Source organism: Cherax quadricarinatus, chromosome 67 (assembly GCF_038502225.1).
Source record: "Cherax quadricarinatus isolate ZL_2023a chromosome 67, ASM3850222v1, whole genome shotgun sequence".
Classification (NCBI taxonomy): Eukaryota; Metazoa; Arthropoda; class Malacostraca; order Decapoda; family Parastacidae; genus Cherax; species Cherax quadricarinatus.
Genome location: NC_091358.1, coordinates 23,997,040 through 24,019,338, shown reverse-complemented (window position 1 = coordinate 24,019,338; position 22,299 = coordinate 23,997,040). Strand labels below are relative to the sequence as shown.

The following is a 22,299-nucleotide window of genomic DNA, read 5'->3' as shown; positions in this document are numbered from 1 at the left end:
TTCAGTATTTATTTGGTTTTGAGTGAGTAAGTGATCTTTGAGAAGAGACTTGAATTTATAAACAGGTAGTGTTTCTTTTATATTTACAGGTAATGAATTCCAGATTTTAGGGCCTTTTATGTGCATTGAGTTTTTGCATAGTGTGAGATGGACACGAGGAACATCAAAGAGTGATCTGTGCCTTGTATTATGGTCATGTGTTCTGTTGAGGTTGGCAAGGAGATGTTTGAGGGGAGGGTTAATATCAGAGTTAAGTGTTCTATGTATGTAATAGGTGCAATAATAAGTATGGATGTTTTGTATGGTGAGTAGGTTGAGTGTTTTGAATATTGGTGGAGTGTGTTGCCTGTAGTGAGAATTTGTTATTCTAACTGCAGCCTTTTGTTGGGTAATTAGTGGTCTGAGATGGTTAGTTGTTGTTGAGCCCCATGCACAAATTCCATAGGTGAGATAGTGGTAAATAAGAGAGTGATAAAGGGCCAGGAGGGCTGACTGTGGAACATAGTACCGTATCTTCGATAGTATGCCTACAGTCTTGGAAATTTTCTTAGAAATTTGTTGTATATGTGTATGAAATTTGAGTCTATTATCGAGGTGGATTCCTAGGAATTTTCCCTCTGTTAGCTTTGTGATAGGTGATCTGTTTATCGTTATGTTAAGAGGTACATCTGTAGCTCTGTTTCCAAACTGAATGAAGTAGGTTTTGTCAATGTTTAGTGTAAGTTTGTTAGTCCTCATCCAGGTAGATATTTTCTGTAATTCGGTGTTTACAGTATTGGCTAGCGTGACTGGGCTCGGGTGAGAGAAGACGTATGTAGTGTCATCTGCAGAAAGTGTGGGTTTGAGTAATTGCGAAGCATTTGGTAGGTCATTTATGTATAGGAGAAAGAGAAGAGGGCCAAGGACACTTCCCTGTGGGACACCAACTGTAATTGGTTGTGCGGAAGAGCTTGCCCCATTTGCGTACACATATTGGCTTCTGTTGCTGAGGTAAGATATGAGGTAGTTGAGGGAGTGCCCTCTAATATCATAGTGTGACGATTTTACGTGGAGCAAGTCATGGTCAACTGTATCAAAAGCTTTATGTAAGTCAATGAAGATCCCCAGTGGGACTTCTTTTTTCTCTATTGCAGTGTATATATGTTCTAGCATGTGTATAATAGCATCATTAGTATTTTTATTAGGCCTGAATCCAAATTGGCAGGGGTTGAGAATGTTTTGGGAGATGAGGTAGGAGTAGATTCGTTTATGAATTAATTTTTCGAAGATTTTTGAGAGAGGGTGTAAATTGGATATTGGCCTATAGTTATTCAACTCTGTTTGGTCTCCTCCTTTATGGATCGGGGTGACCCTTGCTATTTTGAGAACTGTAGGGAAGGTGGAGGATTCAATGGATTTGTTAAAGAGTGTTGCAATGATTGGTGATAGTACTTGTGACGCTTTTTTGTATATAAAGGGTGGTAAGGTATTTAAATCTCCTGCCTTGTTTTTCAGTGCGTTGATAATAAGGGAGACTTCGTATGGGTTAGTCGGAGCTAGGAACAGTGTGTTCGGGTAGTTGCCAGTGAGGTAGTCATTTGGTGGGGTATCTGAGCTTGGGATTTTATTGGCAAGGTTTTGACCTATAGTGGAGAAGAAATCATTGAGTCTATTTACTGTTTCTGTTGGTGGGAGTTGGAGTTCATCTGATTTTGCTAATTTTATTTCGCCATGTCGTGATATCTTTTTTGTTCCCAGAATTTCTGATAGGGTCTTCCAGGTCTTTTTTATATCACCTCGTAAGTTGGATAATCTGTTCTCATAATACAATTTTTTTGCCCTTATCAGGCTGGTTAGGATTGACGAGTAACGTTTTGTTTGGTCTCTGGTTATGTGACCCATTCTGTACTGTTTTTCATATCGGTGTTTTGTATTTATGGATTTGAGAATGCTGGGTGTTAGCCAGGGACTGTTCAGTCTCTTAGCTGTCATCTGTTTAGTTTTTTTAGGGCAGTGCTTGTTATAAAGGTATTGGGTCTTTTTTAGAAAATTATTAAAACATTCGTCTAGTATCTGTATAGATTTCTAGCTCAGTGTGCCAGTCAATGTTTGTTACTGCTATTGTGAAGTTATTAATGGCTGCCTCATTGTGAAGTCTGAAGGTGACTTTAGTAGTGTCTTGGGGTATTTTACCAAGAGTTGTTATGAGGAAAGTAGGGTAGTGGTCTGTGGTATTATCTGTAATTATGCCTGATTGTAAAGGGGATAAGTGAACAGTATTTAGATAAGGCTAAAGAGGTCTTTGTGGCATTTATGGATTTGGAAAAGGCATATGACAGGGTGGATAGGGGGGCAATGTGGCAGATGTTGCAGGTGTATGGTGTAGGAGGTAGGTTACTGAAAGCAGTGAAGAGTTTTTACGAGGATAGTGAGGCTCAAGTTAGAGTATGTAGGAAAGAGGGAAATTATTTCTCAGTAAAAGTAGGCCTTAGACAAGGATGTGTGATGTCACCATGGTTGTTTAATATATTTATAGATGGGGTTGTAAGGGAAGTAAATGCGAGGGTCTTGGCAAAAGGCGTGGAGTTAAAAGATAAAGAATCACACATAAAGTGGGAGTTGTCACAGTTGCTCTTTGCTGATGACACTGTGCTCTTGGGAGATTCTGAAGAGAAGTTGCAGAGATTGGTGGATGAATTTGGTAGGGTGTGCAAAAGAAGAAAATTAAAAGTGAATACAGGAAAGAGTAAGGTTATGAGGATAACAAAAAGATTAGGTGATGAAAGATTGGATATCAGATTGGAGGGAGAGAGTATGGAGGAGGTGAATGTATTCAGATATTTGGGAGTGGACGTGTCAGCGGATGGGTCTATGAAAGATGAGGTGAATCATAGAATTGATGAGGGGGAAAAGGGTGAGTGGTGCACTTAGGAGTCTGTGGAGACAAAGAACTTTGTCCTTGGAGGCAAAGAGGTGAATGTATGAGAGTATAGTTTTACCAATGCTCTTATATGGGTGTGAAGCATGGGCGATGAATGTTGCAGCAAGGAGAAGGCTGGAGGCAGTGGAGATGTCATGTCTGAGGGCAATGTGTGGTGTGAATATAATGCAGAGAATTCGTAGTTTGGAAGTTAGGAGGTGCGGGATTACCACAACTGTTGTCCAGAAGGCTGAGGAACGGTTGTTGAGGTGGTTCAGACGTGTAGAGAGAATGGAGCGAAACAGAGTGACTTCAAGAGTGTATCAGTCTGTAGTGGAAGGAAGGCGGGGTTGGGGTCGGCCTAGGAAAGGTTGGAGGGAGGGGGTAAAGGAGGTTTTGTGTGCGAGGGGCTTGGACTTCCAGCAGGCATGCGTGAGCGTGTTTGATAGGAGTGAATGGAGACAAATGGTTTTTAATACTTGACGTGCTGTTGGAGTGTGAGCAAAGTAACATTTATGAAGGGGTTCAGGGAAACCGGCAGGCCGGACTTGAGTCCTGGAGATGGGAAGTACAGTGTCTGCACTCTGAAGGAGGGGTGTTAATGTTGCAGTTTAAAAACTGTAGTGTAAAGCACCCTTCTGGCAAGACAGTGATGGAGTGAATGATGGTGAAAGTTTTTCTTTTTCGGGCCACCCTGCCTTGGTGGGAATCGGCCAGTGTGATAAAAAAAAAAAAGGGTTACTCCAATACACAAAGGTGATGACCGAACTGATGTAAATAAACTCCCCCCCACCCCCCCAACAAGTCGGCCATCTCCCACCGAGGCAGGGTGACCCAAAAAAGAAAGAAAATCCCCAAAAAGAAAATAATTTCATCATCATTCAACACTTTCACCACACTCACACATAATCACTGTTTTTGCAGAGGTGCTCAGAACACAACAGTTTAGAAGCATATACATATAAAGATACACAACATGTCCCTCCAAACTGCTAATATCCCAAAACCCCTCCTTTAGAGTGCAGGCATTGTACTTCCCATTTCCAGGACTCAAGTCTGGCTATATAAAAATAAATAAATAAATGTAAATAAACATAGGCCAATATCCAACTTACCATTGTTATCCAAAAATTTTGAAAAACTAATACACAAGAGATTATACTTCTTTATGGCATCAAACAATATACTCAACCCCTGTCAGTTTGGTTTCAGACCAGACAAAAGCACAAACGACTCAGTGATAAAAAATGCTAGACTTGCTCTATACAGCTCTCGAAAATATTGAATGTCCACTAGGCCTCTTTATTGCCCTTAAGAAAGCTTTTGATACAGTAGACCACAGCATCCTACACCTCAAACTAGATCATTATGGTATCACTTGCATATGTACTCTTACCTTACCAACAGATGCCAGTACATCTCTGTCAAGGGTACAACCTCTTCAACAAGACCTGTTGGCATTGGTGTCCTACAGGGTAGTGTCCTTGGTCCTCTGCGTTTTCTCTTGTGCATCAGTGATCTTCCTAATGTATCATAGTAACTTAGACCTGTTCATTCTGCCAACAGTACAGTTTATCTCCCATCCAAATCTAGGATCCCTCAGCATCATTGTTAATGAGCTCTTAAAAATATCAACCTGGATGACTACCAGTGAACTAACACTTAGCAAGACCTTCATTATGTTTGGGAACAGAGCAAGTAATGTCCAGCTAAACATTATGTTTAGTAATACACTTATCACTAAACATAATGAAGTAAAAATTTCTGGATCTATTCCTTGACAGCAACTTGAAATTTAACACCCACATCCAACACATTACTAAAAGTTCCTCCCCTCAAGGAAGGTTCCTTGATGTTGGTGAGGGGCTCTTGATTTAGGGAATTGGATCTGTGCCCAGTTCCCCGAATTAAGCCTGAATGCCTTCCACATCCCCCCCCCAGGCGCTGTATAATCCTCCGGGTTTAGCGCTTCCCCCTTGATTATAATAATAATAATAAAAGTTCCTAGAACAGTTGGCATTCTCTCCAAGATATATTATGTGCCACAAACAGTATTGCATACACTAAAGTGCACTAAAGGTTGCTTGTACCTCAGGAACGCAGTGCACTAAAGGTTGCTTGTACCTCAGGTTTACAGTGCACTAAAGGTTGCTTGTACTTCGGGTATGCAGTGCACTAAAGGTTGCTTGTACCTCAGGTACGAAGTGCACTAAAGGTTGCTTGTACCTCAGGAACGCAGTGCACTAAAGGTTGCTTGTACCTCAGGTTTACAGTGCACTAAAGGTTGCTTGTACCTCAGGTACGAAGTGCACTAAAGGTTGCTTGTACCTCAGGTATGCAGTGCACTAAAGGTTGCTTGTACCTCAGGTACGCAGTGCACTAAAGGTTGCTTGTACCTTAGGTATGCAGTGCGACCTCTAAGGTGTCGGTATGATGGAATACAAAGTGCTGTTCAATCCTTAATGTACTTTTTCAGTTACAATACCCCAAAAAAATCACACTGTATGGACAAAGTCTACAAGAGTTTATTGTACAGTGGACCCCCGCATAACGATATTAATCAGTTCTTGAGAGCTCACTGTTATGCGAAATTATCGTTATGCGAATGAATTTTCCCCATAAGAAATAATGGAAATCAAATTAATCCGTGCAAGGCACCCCAAAGTATGAAAAAAAAATTTTTACCACATGAAATATTAATTTTAATACACACAAACTGAAAAAGGCATGCACAATTACATGACACTTACCTTTATTGAAGATCTGGTGATGATTGATGGGATGGGAGGAGGAGAGAGTCTTAATGTTTAGAAGGGGAATCCCCTTCCATTAAGACTTGAGGTGTCAAGTCCTTTTCTGGGGTTACTTCCCTTCTTTTAATGCCACTAGGACCAGCTTCAGAGTCACTGGACTTCTTTCGCACAACATATCTGTCCATAGTGGCCTGTACCTCTCGTTCCTTTATGACTTCCCTAAAGTGTTTCACAACATTGTCAGTGTAATAGTCACCAGCACGGCTTGCAATAGCTGTGTGAGGGTGATTTTCATCCATAAAGGTTTGCACTTTCAGCCACATTGCACAGATTTCCTTAATCTTTGTAGTAGGCAACTTCTTCAATTTCTCTCTCCCCTCCTCCGAACCAGTTTCCTCAGGTCTGGCCTCTTGCTGTTGAAGTTGATCTAGCAGCTCATCAGTGGCTAGTTCTTCATTGTCCTCCTCCACCAACTCTTCCACATTATCCCAACTAACCTCCAACCCCAAGGACTTTCCCAATGCCACAATGGATTCCTCAACTGGCATACTCTTCTCAAGGTTAGCCTGAAACCCTTCAAAATCCCTTTGGTCTACACATTCTGGCCACAGTTTCTTCCAAGCAGAGTTCAAGGTCCTCTTAGTCACTCCCTCCCAAGCTTTACCTATAAGGTTTACACAATTGAGGATATTAAAGTGCTCTCTCCAAAACTCTCTTAGAGTCAGTTGAGTTTCTGAGGTCACTACAAAGCACCTTTCAAACAGAGCTTTTGTGTACAGTTTTTTGAAGTTTGCAATAACCTGCTGGTCCATGGGCTGCAGGAGAGGAGTGGTATTAGGAGGCAAAAACTTCACCTTAATGAAGCTCATGTCCCCATAAAGTCGCTCTGCCACGTCTGTAGGATGACCAGGGGCATTGTCTAACACCAGGAGGCACTTAAGGTCTAATTTCTTTTCAGTTAGGTAATCTTTCACATTGGGGGCAAATGCATGGTGTAACCAGTCATAGAAAAAGTCCCTAGTGACCCATGCCTTAATGTTTGCCCTCCACAGCACACACAAATTAGCCTTGAGGATATTCTTTTGCCTGAACGCTCTGGGAATTTGAGTGATACACTAATAAAGGCTTCACTTTGCAATCACCAGTAGCATTGGAACACATCAACAGAGTAAGCCTGTCTTTCATAGGCTTATGTCCTGGGAGTGCCTTTTCCTCCTGAGTAATGTAGGTCCTGCTTGGCATTTTCTTCCAAAACAGGCCTGTTTCATCACAATTAAACACTTGTTCAGGTTTCAGTCCTTCACTGTCTATGTACTCCTTGAATTCCTGCACATATTTTTCAGCTGCTTTGTGGTCCAAACTGGCAGCCTCACCATGCCTTATCACACTATGTATGCCACTACGCTTCTTAAATCTCTCAAACCAACCTTTCCTGGCCTTAAATTCACTCGCATCAGCACTAGTTGCAGGCATTTTTTTAATTAAATCCTGATGCAACGTCCTAGCCTTTTCACTTATGATCACTTGAGAGATGCTATCTCCTGCTATCTGTTTTTCATTTATCCATACCAATAAGAGTCTCTCGACATCTTCCATCACTTGCGATCTCTGTTTCGAAAACACAGTTGAACCTTTGGCAAGAACAGCTTCCTTGATTGCCGTTTTGTTGCCCACAATAGTAGCGATGGTTGATTGGGGTTTATTGTACAACCTGGCCAGCTCGGAGACATGCACTCCACTTTCATACTTATCAATGATCTCTTTCTTCATCTCTATAGTAATTCTCACCCTTATTGCTGTAGGGTTGGCACTAGAAGCTTTCTTGGGGCCCATGGTCACTTATTTTGCAGATAAAATCACCAAAAGCACTGTAATAATACGAAATGTTCCGATTGTATGCTTGGATGTTACCGCGGAGGCTGGCTGGTAAACAATGCCACCGGCGGAACATGTGAGGCTGGCTCAGGCCACACATTAGACACGTCTCGGACGAACAGCGTTGAGCGGGTTTTTTAGCGGTATGCGAGGCAAAATCTTAGCGATAAAATGTATCGGTATGCGGATTTAACGTTATGTAAGGCCAACGGTATGCGGGGGTCCACTGTATTAGTAGTACATGTACAAGTAATGTTGAATATTTTTTGTATATTTTATGTAAAACTTTATGTAATACATAGGTTAAACATATCTAAACTTGACATTTTATTGATTATTACCAATACTCTGCCCCTCCAGCACATACTGGAAATATTTACATTAGCACTAAGTGCAGTCCTAACATCACTGACTTGACACAAGATACGTCTGAACACAAATTGTACGTAGGTGTAAAAGTTATCCTACAAATTTATAAACATTAGATTATCAGAAATACAGTTAATTATATATTACATAGAAATTTACTATTAATAATGTTGATTATTGTGTTTGTGTTAGTTACTTGTGTGTGTGTAATTGATGAGAGGTAAACAGAGCTCTTGCTTGACCAACACTGTCCTACACTCTTACTCTCGGACCTTGTGCGTAAACTATATATTATTTTTAAGAATACTTACCTCCCCACCCCCACCATCCCCTCCCTTTCCTGCATTTAGTATTTTTGCCTTTTCCTGCATTTTCCTTTAATTTTTATTCTATTTTCTTTGCTAGGTCTTGCCTACTGGTTATGGACTTGAGGTCTTCATCTTTCCTTACCTCCTTGGCTACTTTCAGCAGTTGTTACCTTTGCTTAACATTGGTGAGTCTTAGTCTTAGTGGCTTGTGTTACCTTTGCTTGATACTGTCAGTCTTAGTGACTTGCATTACCTTTGCTTAACACTGTAAGTCTTAGTGGCTTGTTACCTTTGACATTGCCAGTCTTAGTGGCTTCTGTTACCTTTTCTTGACACTGCCAGTCTTAGTGGCTTGCATTACCTTTGCTTGACACTGTCAATCTTAGTGGCTTGTTACCTTTGACTGTCCATCTTAGTGGCTTGTGTTACCTTTGACACTGTCGATCTTAATGGCTTTTGTTACCTTTGCTTGACACTGTCAGTCTTAGTGGCTTGTGTTACCTTTGACACTGTCCGTCTTAATGGCTTGCGTTACCTTTGACACTGTCCGTCTTAGTGGCTTGTTACCTTTGCTTGACACTGTCAGTCTTAGTGGCTTGTGTTACCTTTGACTGTCCCTCTTAGTGGCTTTTGTTACCTTTGACACTGTTAGTCTTAGTGGCTTGTGTTACCTTTGACACTGTTAGTCTTAGTGGCTTGTGTTACCTTTGACTGTCCCTCTTAGTGGCTTGTGTTACCTTTGACACTGTTAGTCTTAGTGGCTTGTGTTACCTTTGACACTGTTAGTCTTAGTGGCTTGTGTTACCTTTGACTGTCCCTCTTAGTGGCTTGTGTTACCTTTGATTGAGACTCAGTCTTAGTGGCTTGTGTTACCTTTGATTGAGACTCAGTCTTAGTGGCTTGTGTTACCTTTGATTGAGACTCAGTCTTAGTGGCTTGTTTTGTTTGCCTCAGGTTTCCCAACTTCAGACAGTGTTGTGTTGTTAAATTAGAGACGATTAAGTAGCACATTGTTCCTTATAAGTTAAGTAACACTGGCAGTACTGTTCTTGGTAGTTAAATAACACTATTACTGTACATGGTAGTTAAGTAACACTATTACTGTATGTGGTAGTTAAGTAACACTGGCAGTACTGTTCCTGGTAGTTAAGTAACACTGGTATTACTGTACCTGGTAGTTAAGTAACACTGCAGTTACTGTACCTGGTAGTTAAGTAACACTGCAGTTGCTGTACCTGGTAGTTAAGTAACACTGCAGTTGCTGTACCTGGTAGTTAAGTAACACTGCAGTTACTGTACCTGGTAGTTAAGTAACACTGCAGTTATTGTATCTGGTAGTTAAGTAACACTGCAGTTACTGTACCTGGTAGTTAAGTAACACTGCAGTTATTGTATCTGGTAGTTAAGTAACACTGCAGTTACTGTACCTGGTAGTTAAGTAACACTGCAGTTACTGTACCTGGTAGTTAAGTAACACTGCAGTTACTGTACCTGGTAAAGTAACACTGCAGTTACTGTACCTGGTAGTTAAGTAACACTGCAGTTATTGTATCTGGTAGTTAAGTAACACTGCAGTTACTGTACCTGGTAGTTAAGTAACACTGCAGTTACTGTACCTGGTAGTTAAGTAACACTGCAGTTACTGTACCTGGTAGTTAAGTAACACTGCAGTTACTGTACCTGGTAAAGTAACACTGCAGTTACTGTACCTGGTAGTTAAGTAACACTGCAGTTATTGTATCTGGTAGTTAAGTAACAATGGCAGTACTGTTGCTGATAGTAACACTGGTGTTACTCTTGCTGGTAGTAGCACTGGTGTTACTCTTGCTGGTAGTAACACTGGTGTTACTCTTGCTGGTAGTAACACTGGTGTTACTCTTGCTGGTAGTAACACTGGTGTTACTCTTGCTGGTAGTAACACTGGTGTTACTGTTGCTGGTAGTAACACTGGTGTTACTCTTGCTGATAGTAACACTGGTGTTACTGTTGCTGATAGTAACACTGGTGTTACTCTTGCTGGTAGTAACACTGGTGTTACTCTTGCTGGTAGTAGCACTGGTGTTACTGTTGCTGTTAGTAACACTGGTGTTACTGTTGCTGTTAGTAACACTGGTGTTACTCTTGCTGGTAGTAGCACTGGTGTTACTCTTGCTGGTAGTAACACTGGTGTTACTGTTGCTGTTAGTAACACTGGTGTTACTGTACCTGGTAGTTAAGTAACACTGCAGTTACTGTACCTGGTAGTTAAGTAACACTGCAGTTATTGTATCTGGTAGTTAAGTAACAATGGCAGTACTGTTGCTGATAGTAACACTGGTGTTACTCTTGCTGGTAGTAGCACTTGTGTTACTCTTGCTGGTAGTAGCACTGGTGTTACTCTTGCTGGTAGTAGCACTGGTGTTACTCTTGCTGGTAGTAGCACTGGTGTTACTCTTACTGGTAGTAGCACTGGTGTTACTCTTGCTGGTAGTAGCACTGGTGTTACTGTTGCTGTTAGTAACACTGGTGTTACTGTTGCTGTTAGTAACACTGGTGTTACTGTTGCTGTTAGTAACACTGATGTTACTGTTGCTGGTAAAGTTACACTTGTGTTATTGTACCTGGTAGTGAAGTAACACTGGTGTTACTGTTGCTGGTAGTTAAGTAACACTGGTATTACTGTTTCTGGTAGTTAAGTAACACTGGTATTACTGTTTCTGGTAGTTAAGTAACACTGGTATTACTGTTTCTGGTAGTTAAGTAACACTGGTATTACTGTTTCTGGTAGTTAAGTAACACTGGTATTACTGTTTCTGGTAGTTAAGTAACACTGGTATTACTGTTTCTGGTAGTTAAGTAACACTTGTGTTACTGTTCTTTATAAAGTAAGTTATTAATTCATTCACTGTCATGACATCAAAATTAAAAGTACTGACAGTGTCAAGATTTTTTTTTTGAAATGGAGAATGTTTTTGTGAAGGTAAAAACACTGTGACTGCAAACTTTGAATTGTAGCTTGTGGAGTTATGATGGAGCAAAGATGGAAGTCTGGCCACAATTGTAGCTTGTGGAGTTATGATGGAGCAAAGATGGAAGTCTGGCCACAATTGTAGCTTGTGGAGTTATGATGGAGCAAAGATGGAAGTCTGGCCATAATTGTAGCTTGTGGAGTTATGATGGAGCAAAGATGGAAGTCTGGCCATAATTGTAGCTTGTGGAGTTATGATGGAGCAAAGATGGAAGTCTGGCCATAATTGTAGCTTGTGGAGTTATGATGGAGCAAAGATGGAAGTCTGGCCATAATTTACATTGGTGATTTCATGCAATTCCATCACTCAGATTTGAGGCAGTTCCTAGTTATTTAACTAGTATATCTAACATTGTCAACTGAACACAGGAAAATGCTCATTTAAGTATCAGAACTACCTATAAAATGCACAGTAATCAGTAATTTTATACACAATTCAACAAATACCAGTTTAAGAAAATGTAAAATATAGAGTAGCCATTACATGGTACAGGTGAGGCTGACTCAGGGCAAGTGAAGCTTCAGGTTAGTGTGTAAAACACTGGCTTATCTGCTTCACTGGCTTATCTGCTTCACTGGCTTATCTGCTTCACTGGCTTATCTGCTTCACTGGCTTATCTGCTTCACTGGCTTATCTGCTTCACTGGCTTATCTGCTTCACTGGCTTATCTGCTTCACTGGCTTATCTGCTTCACTGGCTTATCTGCTTCACTGGCTTACATACTCACCTGCAGTTTTACCACTCACTTGCCCCTCACATGTACAAAATATTAAGTTTTTCCTTTTTTATTGCATAAAAAATATAACTATGAATGATTGGTCAATGGTGGTGGTTTAGGCTGGCCAGTAATTGAAGCAACCAGGAAGTGAGACCTTACCCTTCCTCAGCATAATTGACCAAAATCTTATTTACAAAACTTGAGACCTATTTGAAGCTACTTCCTCTCTGAAACTGGCAAAAATCATCCTTATTTCACTGTCTTCCATTCTACCAGTTGTCAACAAACAGCCGATAAAACAAAAAACTACTCAAAATACCTAAGTTGTTGTTAGTCAAGCAGAAATGGCCATAGCTTCGAGATGTCCCATCATGCATCACCAGGGGCACGATTGTTTTATGTATGGTGCACACTCACCGCAGGTGCACACTCACTGCAGGTGCACACTCGCCGCAGCCGCATACTTACCGAAGCTGTACGCTTACCGAAGGTGCACATTATCTCTTTTCTAGGTCAAAACTTTCTACTCTTATCTTGAGTGTACTGTGCTTAATTAACCCTTTCAGAGTCGAGACCCCTAATCCTCAACCCTTTCAGGGTTGGTGCCATACTAGTACGCATAAATTCTAGTGCCTTCAAGTCTAGCGAGAGAAAGCTGGTAGGCCAACATATGAAAGAATGGGTCTATGTGGTCAGTATGCACAGTATAAAAAAATTCCTGCAGCACACAGTGCATAATGAGAGAAAAAAACTTTGACCATATTTTTGGTTTAAAACAGCGACTTTGCAGTGTATTTTTGCATGGTATTTATGGTTGTATTCTAGTTTTCCTGGTCTCATTTTATAGAATGGAAGACATATTACGGAAATTGAGATGATTTTGATTAGTTTCACAAAGAAAAGTACCTTAAAATTGAGGTCAAATTAGCAGAAATGTTCGATTTTTGCCCAAAGTTCAAAAGTAAACAAATCATACCATGCATCCAATACACATCAACTGGCGAGTCTTATATTCTTTCACAAGTGCGCTGATATTATTTATATCATTTCTACACTAATGCATAACAGTAAATCTTCTATTTTTTTTGTGATAATAAAAATTTAAAGTGGAAAGCAGAAATGTAAGAGGGGTGTGGGGACGTGAATAATGAACAGAGGAAATGTTATTTTAGTGCCAGGAATGTCTGTCTTGTTTATTCTGGACCCTATCTGGAAATTGGCATCTTTTGAAATTTTGTGAAACTGGCAAAATTACCAGTTTCTGACCACTATTGGATAGTTGAAATTAGTAAATGAGTAGTTTCTTGTAGTCATTCGATAGAAAAAATGGAGTTCTAGCGAAATAGTTATGATTTTTGTCGACTGGTGCATTGGAATTGGCCGAAAATAGGGCTCAAAGTGGGCGAAATTGCCAATGCGTAAACATCGTCGAGACCGCTAACTTCGTGAGAGCATAATTCCGTAAGTTTTCCATCAAATTTCATACTTTTGGTGTCATTTTGACCGGGAAAAGATTCTCTATCATTTCATAATTTTTTTTTATGCCAAAAGTACAAAATTTGTTGGAAAACTTAAAAAAAATTGCCCTCTCTCGAAGTTAGCGATCTGTGATATTTGTGTTTTGGTGATTTCGCCCACTTTGAGCCCTATTTTCGGCCAATTCCATTGTTCCAGTCGACTAAAATCATTGCTATTTCACTAGAACTCCATTTGTTCTATCGATTGAGTACAAGAAACTGCCCATTCGCCGATTTCAACTACCCAATAAAGTGGTCAGAAATTGGCAATTTGGTCAATTTCACACAAATTTCAAAAGATGCCAATTTCAAAATAGGGTCCAGAATAAACAAGGCAGACATTCCTCTCACTAAAATAACATTTTCTCTGTTCATTAGTCAGGTCTCCAGGCCCCTCTTATATTACTCTTGCTTACGATATTGAATTTTTGTTCAGACAAAAAATAGAAGATTTACTGTTATGCAGACTACTGCATTATTATAATAATTGTATAAATAATGTCAACCCATTCATGACTGCATATTAGACTGGCCAGTTGGACACACATTGGACGGTGATTGTCATTTGTTTACTCCTGAAAATCGGCAAAATCTGAACATTTCCACTACTCTGAGCTCAATTTCAATGTACTTTTCATCCTGGAGTTTACCTGGAGAGAGTTTCGGGGGTCAACGCCCCCGCGGCCCGGTCTGTGACCAGGCCTCCTGGTGGATCAGCGCCTGATCAACCAGGCTGTTGCTGCTGGCTGCACGCAAACCAACGTACGAGCCACAGCCCGGCTGATCAGGAACTGACTTTAGGTGCTTGTCCAGTGCCAGCTTGAAGACTGCCAGGGGTCTGTTGGTAATCCCCCTTATGTGTGCTGGGAGGCAGTTGAACAGTCTCGGGCCCCTGACACTTATTGTATGGTCTCTTAACGTGCTAGTGACACCCCTGCTTTTCATTGGGGGGATGGTGCATCGTCTGCCAAGTCTTTTGCTTTCGTAGTGAGTGATTTTCGTGTGCAAGTTCGGTACTAGTCCCTCTAGGATTTTCCAGGTGTATATAATCATGTATCTCTCCCTCCTGCGTTCCAGGGAATATAGGTTTAGAAACCTCAAGCGCTCCCAGTAATTGAGGTGTTTTATCTCCGTTATGCGCGCCGTGAAAGTTCTCTGTACATTTTCTAGGTCGGCAATTTCACCTGCCTTGAAAGGTGCTGTTAGAGTGCAGCAATATTCCAGCCTAGATAGAACAAGTGACCTGAAGAGTGTCATCATGGGCTTGGCCTCCCTAGTTTTGAAGGTTCTCATTATCCATCCTGTCATTTTTCTAGCAGATGCGATTGATACAATGTTATGGTCCTTGAAGGTGAGATCCTCCGACATAATCACTCCCAGGTTTTTGACGTTGGTGTTTCGCTCTATTTCGTGGACGGAATCTGTTTTGTACTCTGATGAAGATTTAATTTCCTCATGTTTACCATATCTGAGTAATTGAAATTTCTCATCGTTGAACTTCATATTGTTTTCTGCAGCCCACTGAAAGATTTGGTTGATGTCCGCCTGGAGCCTTGCAGTGTCTGCAATGGAAGACACTGTCATGCAGATTCGGGTGTCATCTGCAAAGGAAGACACGGTGCTGTGGCTGACATCCTTGTCTATGTCGGATATGAGGATGAGGAACAAGATGGGAGCTAGTACTGTGCCTTGTGGAACAGAGCTTTTCACCGTAGTTGCCTCGGACTTTACTCTGTTGACGACTACTCTCTGTGTTCTGTTAGTGAGGAAATTATAGATCCATCGACCGACTTTTCCTGTTATTCCTTTAGCGCGCATTTTGTGCGCTATTACGCCATGGTCACACTTGTCGAAGGCTTTTGCAAAGTCTGTATATATTACATCTGCATTCTTTTTGTCTTCTAGTGCATTTAGGACCTTGTCGTAGTGATCCAGTAGCTGAGACAGACAGGAGCGACCTGTTCTAAACCCATGTTGCCCTGGGTTGTGTAACTGATGGGTTTCTAGATGGATGGTGATCTTGCTTCTTAGGACCCTTTCAAAGATTTTTATGATATGGGATGTTAGTGCTATTGGTCTGTAGTTCTTTGCTGTTGCTTTACTGCCCCCTTTGTGGAGTGGGGCTATGTCTGTTGTTTTTAGTAACTGAGGGACGACCCCCGTGTCCATGCTCCCTCTCCATAGGATGGAAAAGGCTCGTGATAGGGGCTTCTTGCAGTTCTTGATGAACACAGAGTTCCATGAGTCTGGCCCTGGGGCAGAGTGCATGGGCATGTCATTTATCGCCTGTTCGAAGTCATTTGGCGTCAGGATAACATCGGATAGGCTTGTGTTAATCAAATTTTGTGGCTCTCTCATAAAAAATTCATTTTGATCTTCGACTCTCAGTCTGGTTAGCGGCTTGCTAAAAACTGAGTCATATTGGGACTTGAGTAGCTCACTCATTTCCTTGCTGTCATCTGTGTAGGACCCATCTTGTTTAAGTAGGGGCCCAATACTGGGCGTTGTTCTCGATTTTGATTTGGCATAGGAGAAGAAATACTTTGGGTTTCTTTCGATTTCATTTATAGCTTTTAGTTCTTCCCGCGATTCCTGACTCCTAAAGGATTCTTTTAACTTAAGTTCGATGCTTGCTATTTCTCTGACCAGTGTCTCCCTGCGCATTTCAGATATATTGACCTCTTTTAGCCGCTCTGTTATTCTTTTCCGTCGCCTGTAAAGGGAGCGCCTGTCTCTTTCTATTTTACATCTATTTTACATCTATTTTACATCATGAAACCAATCAAAATCATTGCCATTTATGTAATATGTCCTCTTCAAGGGGGGCTCCTTGGCGTGGTGAAGAGGCTCTTGGTCTGAGGAATTAGACCTGTCGGTCTCCTTCCTCAGACCGAACCTAATTACCCCCCAATCCCCCCTTCCCTATCCCATCCTCCCCTTTTCCCTTTCCTCCTCCCCCTCCCCCTCCCCACCCTTCCCTTTTGCCCTTCCTCTTTTTGGCCTTTGGGCTTTTTTCCCACAGGCGCGCTAGTTCCTAGGTAGGGGAAAGGGTACCGGGGTCCATCCCATTCCGTTGAGGTTCTTGGCGGTGGCGTAGTTTGCCGTGGAATCTGGATCTCCTGGGGATGTCCCGATCCCTCTCCGGTATCCCGGGGAGTGGCTTTGGGTGTCTTTCGGGCGATGGGTGTATCTCTGGAAGCCACCTTTCGGATTCCGGGGGTGGTGGCCAAAGGAGATATGCTTTGTGGCGGATATCTGGAGTGGTTGGTGCAATTATTTAATAAATGTATGGAAGAGGGTAAGGTACCTAGGGATTGGCAGAGAGCATGCATAGTTCCTTTGTATAAAGGCAAAGGGGATAAAAGAGAGTGCAAAAATTATAGAGGGATAAGTCTGTTGAGTATACCTGGTAAAGTGTATGGTAGAGTTATTATTGAAAGAATTAAGAGTAAGACAGAGAATAGGATAGCAGATGAACAAGGAGGCTTTAGGAAAGGTAGGGGGTGTGTGGACCAGGTGTTTACAGTGAAACATATAAGTGAACAGTATTTAGATAAGGCTAAAGAGGTCTTTGTGGCATTTATGGATTTGGAAAAGGCATATGACAGGGTGGATAGGGGGTCAATGTGGCAGATGTTGCAGGTGTATGGTGTAGGAGGTAGGTTACTGAAAGCAGTGAAGAGTTTTTACGAGGATAGTGAGGATCAAGTTAGAGTATTTAGGAAAGAGGGAAATTATTTCCCAGTAAAAGTAGGCCTTAGACAAGGATGTGTGATGTCACCGTGGTTGTTTAATATATTTATAGATGGGGTTGTAAGAGAAGTAAATGCGAGGGTCTTGGCAAGAGGCGTGGAGTTAAAAGATAAAGAATCACACACAAAGTGGGAGTTGTCACAGCTGCTCTTTGCTGATGACACTGTGGTCTTGGGAGATTCTGAAGAGAAGTTGCAGAGATTGGTGGATGAATTTGGTAGGGTGTGCAAAAGAAGAAAATTAAAGGTGAATACAGGAAAGAGTAAGGTTATGAGGATAACAAAAAGATTAGGTAATGAAAGATTGGATATCAGATTGGAGGGAGAGAGTATGGAGGAGGTGAATGTTTTCAGATATTTGGGAGTGGACGTGTCAGCGGATGGGTCTATGAAAAATGAGGTGAATCATAGAATTGATGAGGGGAAAAGGGCGAGTGGTGCACTTAGGAGTCTGTGGAGACAAAGAACTTTGTCCTTGGAGGCAAAGAGGTGAATGTATGAGAGTATAGTTTTACCAACGCTCTTATATGGGTGTGAAGCATGGGTGATGAATGTTGCAGCGAGGAGAAGGCTGGAGGCAGTGGAGGTGTCATGTCTGAGGGCAATGTGTGGTGTGAATATAATGCAGAGAATTCGTAGTTTGGAAGTTAAGAGGTGCGGGATTACCAAAACTGTTGTCCAGAGGGCTGAGGAGGGTTGTTGAGGTGGTTCGGACATGTAGAGAGAATGGAACGAAACAGAATGACTTCAAGAGTGTATCAGTCTGTAGTGGAAGGAAGGCGGGGTAGGGGTCGGCCTAGGAAAGGTTGGAGGGAGGGGGTAAAGGAGGTTTTGTGTGCGAGGGGCTCAGACTTCCAGCAGGCATGCGTGAGCGTGTTTGATAGGAGTGAATGGAGACAAATGGTTTTTAATACTTGACGTGCTGTTGGAGTGTGAGCAAAGTAACATTTATGAAGGGGTTCAGGGAAACCGGCAGGCCAGACTTGAGTCCTGGAGATGGGAAGTACAGTGCCTGCACTCTGAAGGAGGGGTGTTAATGTTGCAGTTTAAAAACTGTAGTGTAAAGCACCCTTCTGGCAAGACAGTGATGGAGTGAATGATGGTGAAAGTTTTTCTTTTTCGGGCCACCCTGCCTTGGTGGGAATCGGCCAGTGTGATAATAACAATAATAATCCGGCCGCCCTCTCTTTTGTCCACCGAGGTAGCTCGGCAAATGTGAGGTTGCTATCCCGGATTGCTGGTTTACTGGCATGATGGGTAGGGTGTGGCACGGTTTCCATGCTGCATCTACGCTTCTTACGGTGCTGAGGTCCTCTTGGGCGCGGAGGGAGATTTCTGGCCCTTTCGTTCCTCCTAGGAACTATCCCTCCCCGACCCTTTTTTTATTCTTTTTTATTTTTATTTTCTTTTTCTTTTTTCTTTTTTTTCTTAAAAACAAAAAGAAAGAAGTAACCTAACCATGGAGAACCCAATCCATGAACCTGGTACCCCTGGGCCCCTTCTTGATACCGCACCCCGTTCTGACACCGCCTCGACTTTGGACCGCTCTTCGGACACTCCTCATGCCTCTGTACCTCTTGCCGGTGCTGTTTCCTCACCCGCTTCAGGTACTGAGGTCTCAACTGACTCCTTTGATTTATCTGACCTCCGCTCTCCTTTGACTATGCTTCCAGCCTCTCCCTCTACGGTGCGGCAATTTTCGAATCGCCGGCCCATTCCACGTCGGACCAACTCTGGTCCCATGCCTAAATGCCAACGACAATTACCTGCTGATGATGCTTCTCCACCTTCTCGTTCTTCTCAGGAAAGATCGACACGTCCTGCACTCTCTTTCCACGCTCAGTTTCAGACTGCACAGTGGACTAAATTCTTCACTTTACGACCGACTTCCTCTACCGCATATCTTTCCGACCACAGTATTGGCAAGGCACTCCTACGCCATGTTGGTAAAGATATTTCTTTTCATGCTCTTAAGAGCGGTACGCACATCATCATGGTGCAGAATGCTACCCAAGCTCATGATCTTTCTCCTCTTTCCCATATAGATACTGTTCCTGTCACTATTGAAAAACATCATTCCCTCAATTCTTGTAGTGGTACTGTTATTCTGCCCCATACCATAGTTCAACAAAATTTCCAGACATGTGGCAATGACATTCTTGAACAGCTGGAACTCCAAGATCTCCCAATCCTCAAGGTAGACACTTACGTTCTTCCTGCCGTCGGGGGGAGACGATACCCTAGCAATGTGGCTCGTTTAACTTTTGACAGCCGTGAACTCCCATCCTCAGTTTATGTAGCAGGACATCGGTTACAAGTTCGAAAGGTGATCCCTACACCGCAATAGTGTAGACATTGCTGGCGATTTGGCCATCCAGCTAAATATTGCAGATCCATAGCCGAATGCCCAGTCTGTGGTGCCGATGACCATTCTAATACGTCTTGCAATCGACCTCCCTCTTGCCTTAATTGTCATGAGGCTCACCCTTCGTACTCTCGCCGTTGCCAAGTCTACTTAAATGAGCCTCTTCAAGGGGGGCTCCTTGGCGTGGTGAAGAGGCTCTTGGTCTGAGGAATTAGACCTATCGGTCTTCTTCCTCAGACCGAACCTAATTACCCCCCAATCTCCCCTCCCCTATCCCATCCTCCCCATCCTCCCCTTTTTCCTTTCCTCCTCCTCCTCCCCACTCCTCCCTTTTGCCCTTCCTCTTTTTGTCCTTTGGGATTTCTCCCACAGGCGCGCTAGTTCCTGGGTAGGAGAAAGGATACCGGGGTCCATCCCATTCCGTTGAGGTTCTTAGCGGTGGCGTAGTTTGCCGTGGAATCTGGATCGCCTGGGGATGTCCCGATCCCTCTCCGGTATCCCGGAGTAGCTTTGGGTGTCTTTCGGGCGACGAGTGTATCTCTGGAAGCCACCTTTCGGATTCCGGGGGTGGTGGCCGAAGGAGGTATGCTTTGTGGCGGATATCCGGCCGCCCTCTCTTTTGTCCACCGAGGTAGCTCGGCAGATGTGAGGTTGCTATCCCGGATTGTTAGTTTACTAGCATGATGGGTAGGGTATGGCACGGGTTCCATGCTGCATCTGTGCTACTTGCGGTGCTGAGGTCCTCTTGGGCGCGGAGGGAGATTTCTGGCCCTTTCATTCCTCCTAGGACCTATCCCTCCCCGGTCCCCCCTTTTTTTTTCTTTTTTTTATTTTTATTTTCTTTTCTTCTTTCTTTTTTTTTCTTAAAAACAAAAAGAAAGAAGTAACCTAACCATGGCAGCCCTAGTCCATGAACCTGGTACCCCCGGGCCCCTTCTTGATACCGCACGCCGTTCTGACCCCGCCTCGTCTTTGGACCACTCTTCAGACATTCCTCATACCTCTGTACCTATTGCCGGTGCTGTTTCCTCACCCGCTTCAGGTACTGAGGCCTCGACTGACTCCTTCGATTTATCAGACCTTCGCTCTCCTCTGACTATGCTTCCGGCCTCTCCCTCTACGGTGCGGCAATTTTCAAATCGCCGACCCGTTCCACGTCGGACCAACTCTGGTCCCACGCCTAAACGTCAACGACAATTACCTGCTGATGATACTTCTCCACCTTCACCTTCTCGTTCTTCTCAGAAACGATCGACACGTCCTTCACTACCTTTCCACGCTCAGTTTCAGACTGAACAGTGGACTAAATTCTTCACTTTACGACCAACTTCCTCTACTGCCTATCTTTCTGACCATAGTATTGGCAAGGCACTCCTACGCCATGTTGGTAAAGATATTTCTTTTCATGCTCTTAAGAGCGGTACGCGCATCATTACCGTACAGAATGCTACCCAGGCTCGTGAGCTCTCTCGTCTTTCCCATATAGATACTGTTCCTGTCACCCTTGAAAAACATCTTTCCCTCAATTCTTGTAGTGGTACCGTCATTCTGCCCCATACCATAGTTCAACAAAATTTCCAGACATGTGGCACCGACATTCTAGAACAGCTGGAACTCCAAGATCTCCCAATCCTCAAGGTAGACACTTACGTTCTTCCTGCCCGTGGGCGGAGACGATACCCTAGCAATGTGGCTCGTTTAACTTTTGACAGCCGAGAACTCCCATCCTCAGTTTATATAGCAGGACATCGGTTACAAGTTCGAAAGGTGATCCCTACACCACAACAGTGTAGAAATTGCTGGCGATTTGGCCATCCAGCGAAATATTGCAGATCTATCGCCGAATGCCCAGTCTGTGGTGCCGATGACCATTCTAATACGTCTTGCAATCGATCTCCCTCTTGCCTTAACTGTCATGAGGCTCACCCTTCGTACTCTCGCCGTTGTCAGGTCTATTTAAACGAGCGGGAAATCCGTTACCTCAAAGAGACAGAAGGTCTCCCTTATGCCATGGCAGTTTCTCATCTCCGCCTCCAAGGGAGACTCCCACGTGTTTCTTATTCCCGTGTTTCAAAACGTCCCCCCACTTCTGGTATCCCATCTTCTACACCCACCTCTGTGGTTACCTCTCCCATAATCACTCCTGTATCTAATCCTTTTGCTGTCCTCGGCTCAGACGTCCCTACTTCAACGCCTCAGTCTAATCTCGCTTCTTCGAGTTCTCTCTTACAAGCCTCAGTATCGACGAGACCTCGTACGACACCTCTTCCCAATCGTCCCTCTACTTCTCAAAAGTCAAAAAAAGGTCCGGTAACACCTCCTACCCATCTTCCACCTCCTCATTTTACCCTCCCTGTCTCTGTCCCTAGTTCTTCCCCTCTCACTGGCTCAGTTACAAATGCAGAGGTTCACCCTCCTCCTCGTAATGTACCTTCCTCCCCTGGAAATAAATGGTATAAAATACCGACACAATGGAAATATAAACACAAATGCAGTATAATGTGATCCTTTATTGACAACGTTTCACCTACACAGTGGGCTTTTTCAAGTCACACACGGATCTACCTGGGGTTGGAAGGTACAAGAGTATTTATAGTCATGTGTTGAGGTCAGGTGGAGAATGCTGCATCTGATGATCTACCGGGTGGGGTTATAGAGTCTTGGGTAGCTTGGCAGGGGTATTGGACAAGTGGTGAGTAGACCTTCTGCAGTGTTCTATGTTCTTATGTGGGATA

The 22,299-nt window shown here is 43.0% G+C and overlaps 1 protein-coding gene across 2 annotated transcripts in view; it reads left to right on the top strand.

Moving 5' to 3' along the window:
• LOC128699591 (serine/threonine-protein kinase D3-like) overlaps nt 1–22,299 on the top strand; it is a 231,238-nt gene that overhangs the window by 113,357 nt on the left and 95,582 nt on the right. For both annotated transcript variants that reach the window (XR_011393908.1, XM_070099460.1), the window contains exon 5: nt 8,302–8,389. Coding sequence is in view for 1 of the 2 variants with exons in the window: in XM_070099460.1 (XP_069955561.1) it covers nt 8,302–8,389 (88 nt within the window). In the remaining variant the exon portion in view is untranslated. The remainder of the gene's footprint in view (nt 1–8,301; nt 8,390–22,299) is intronic.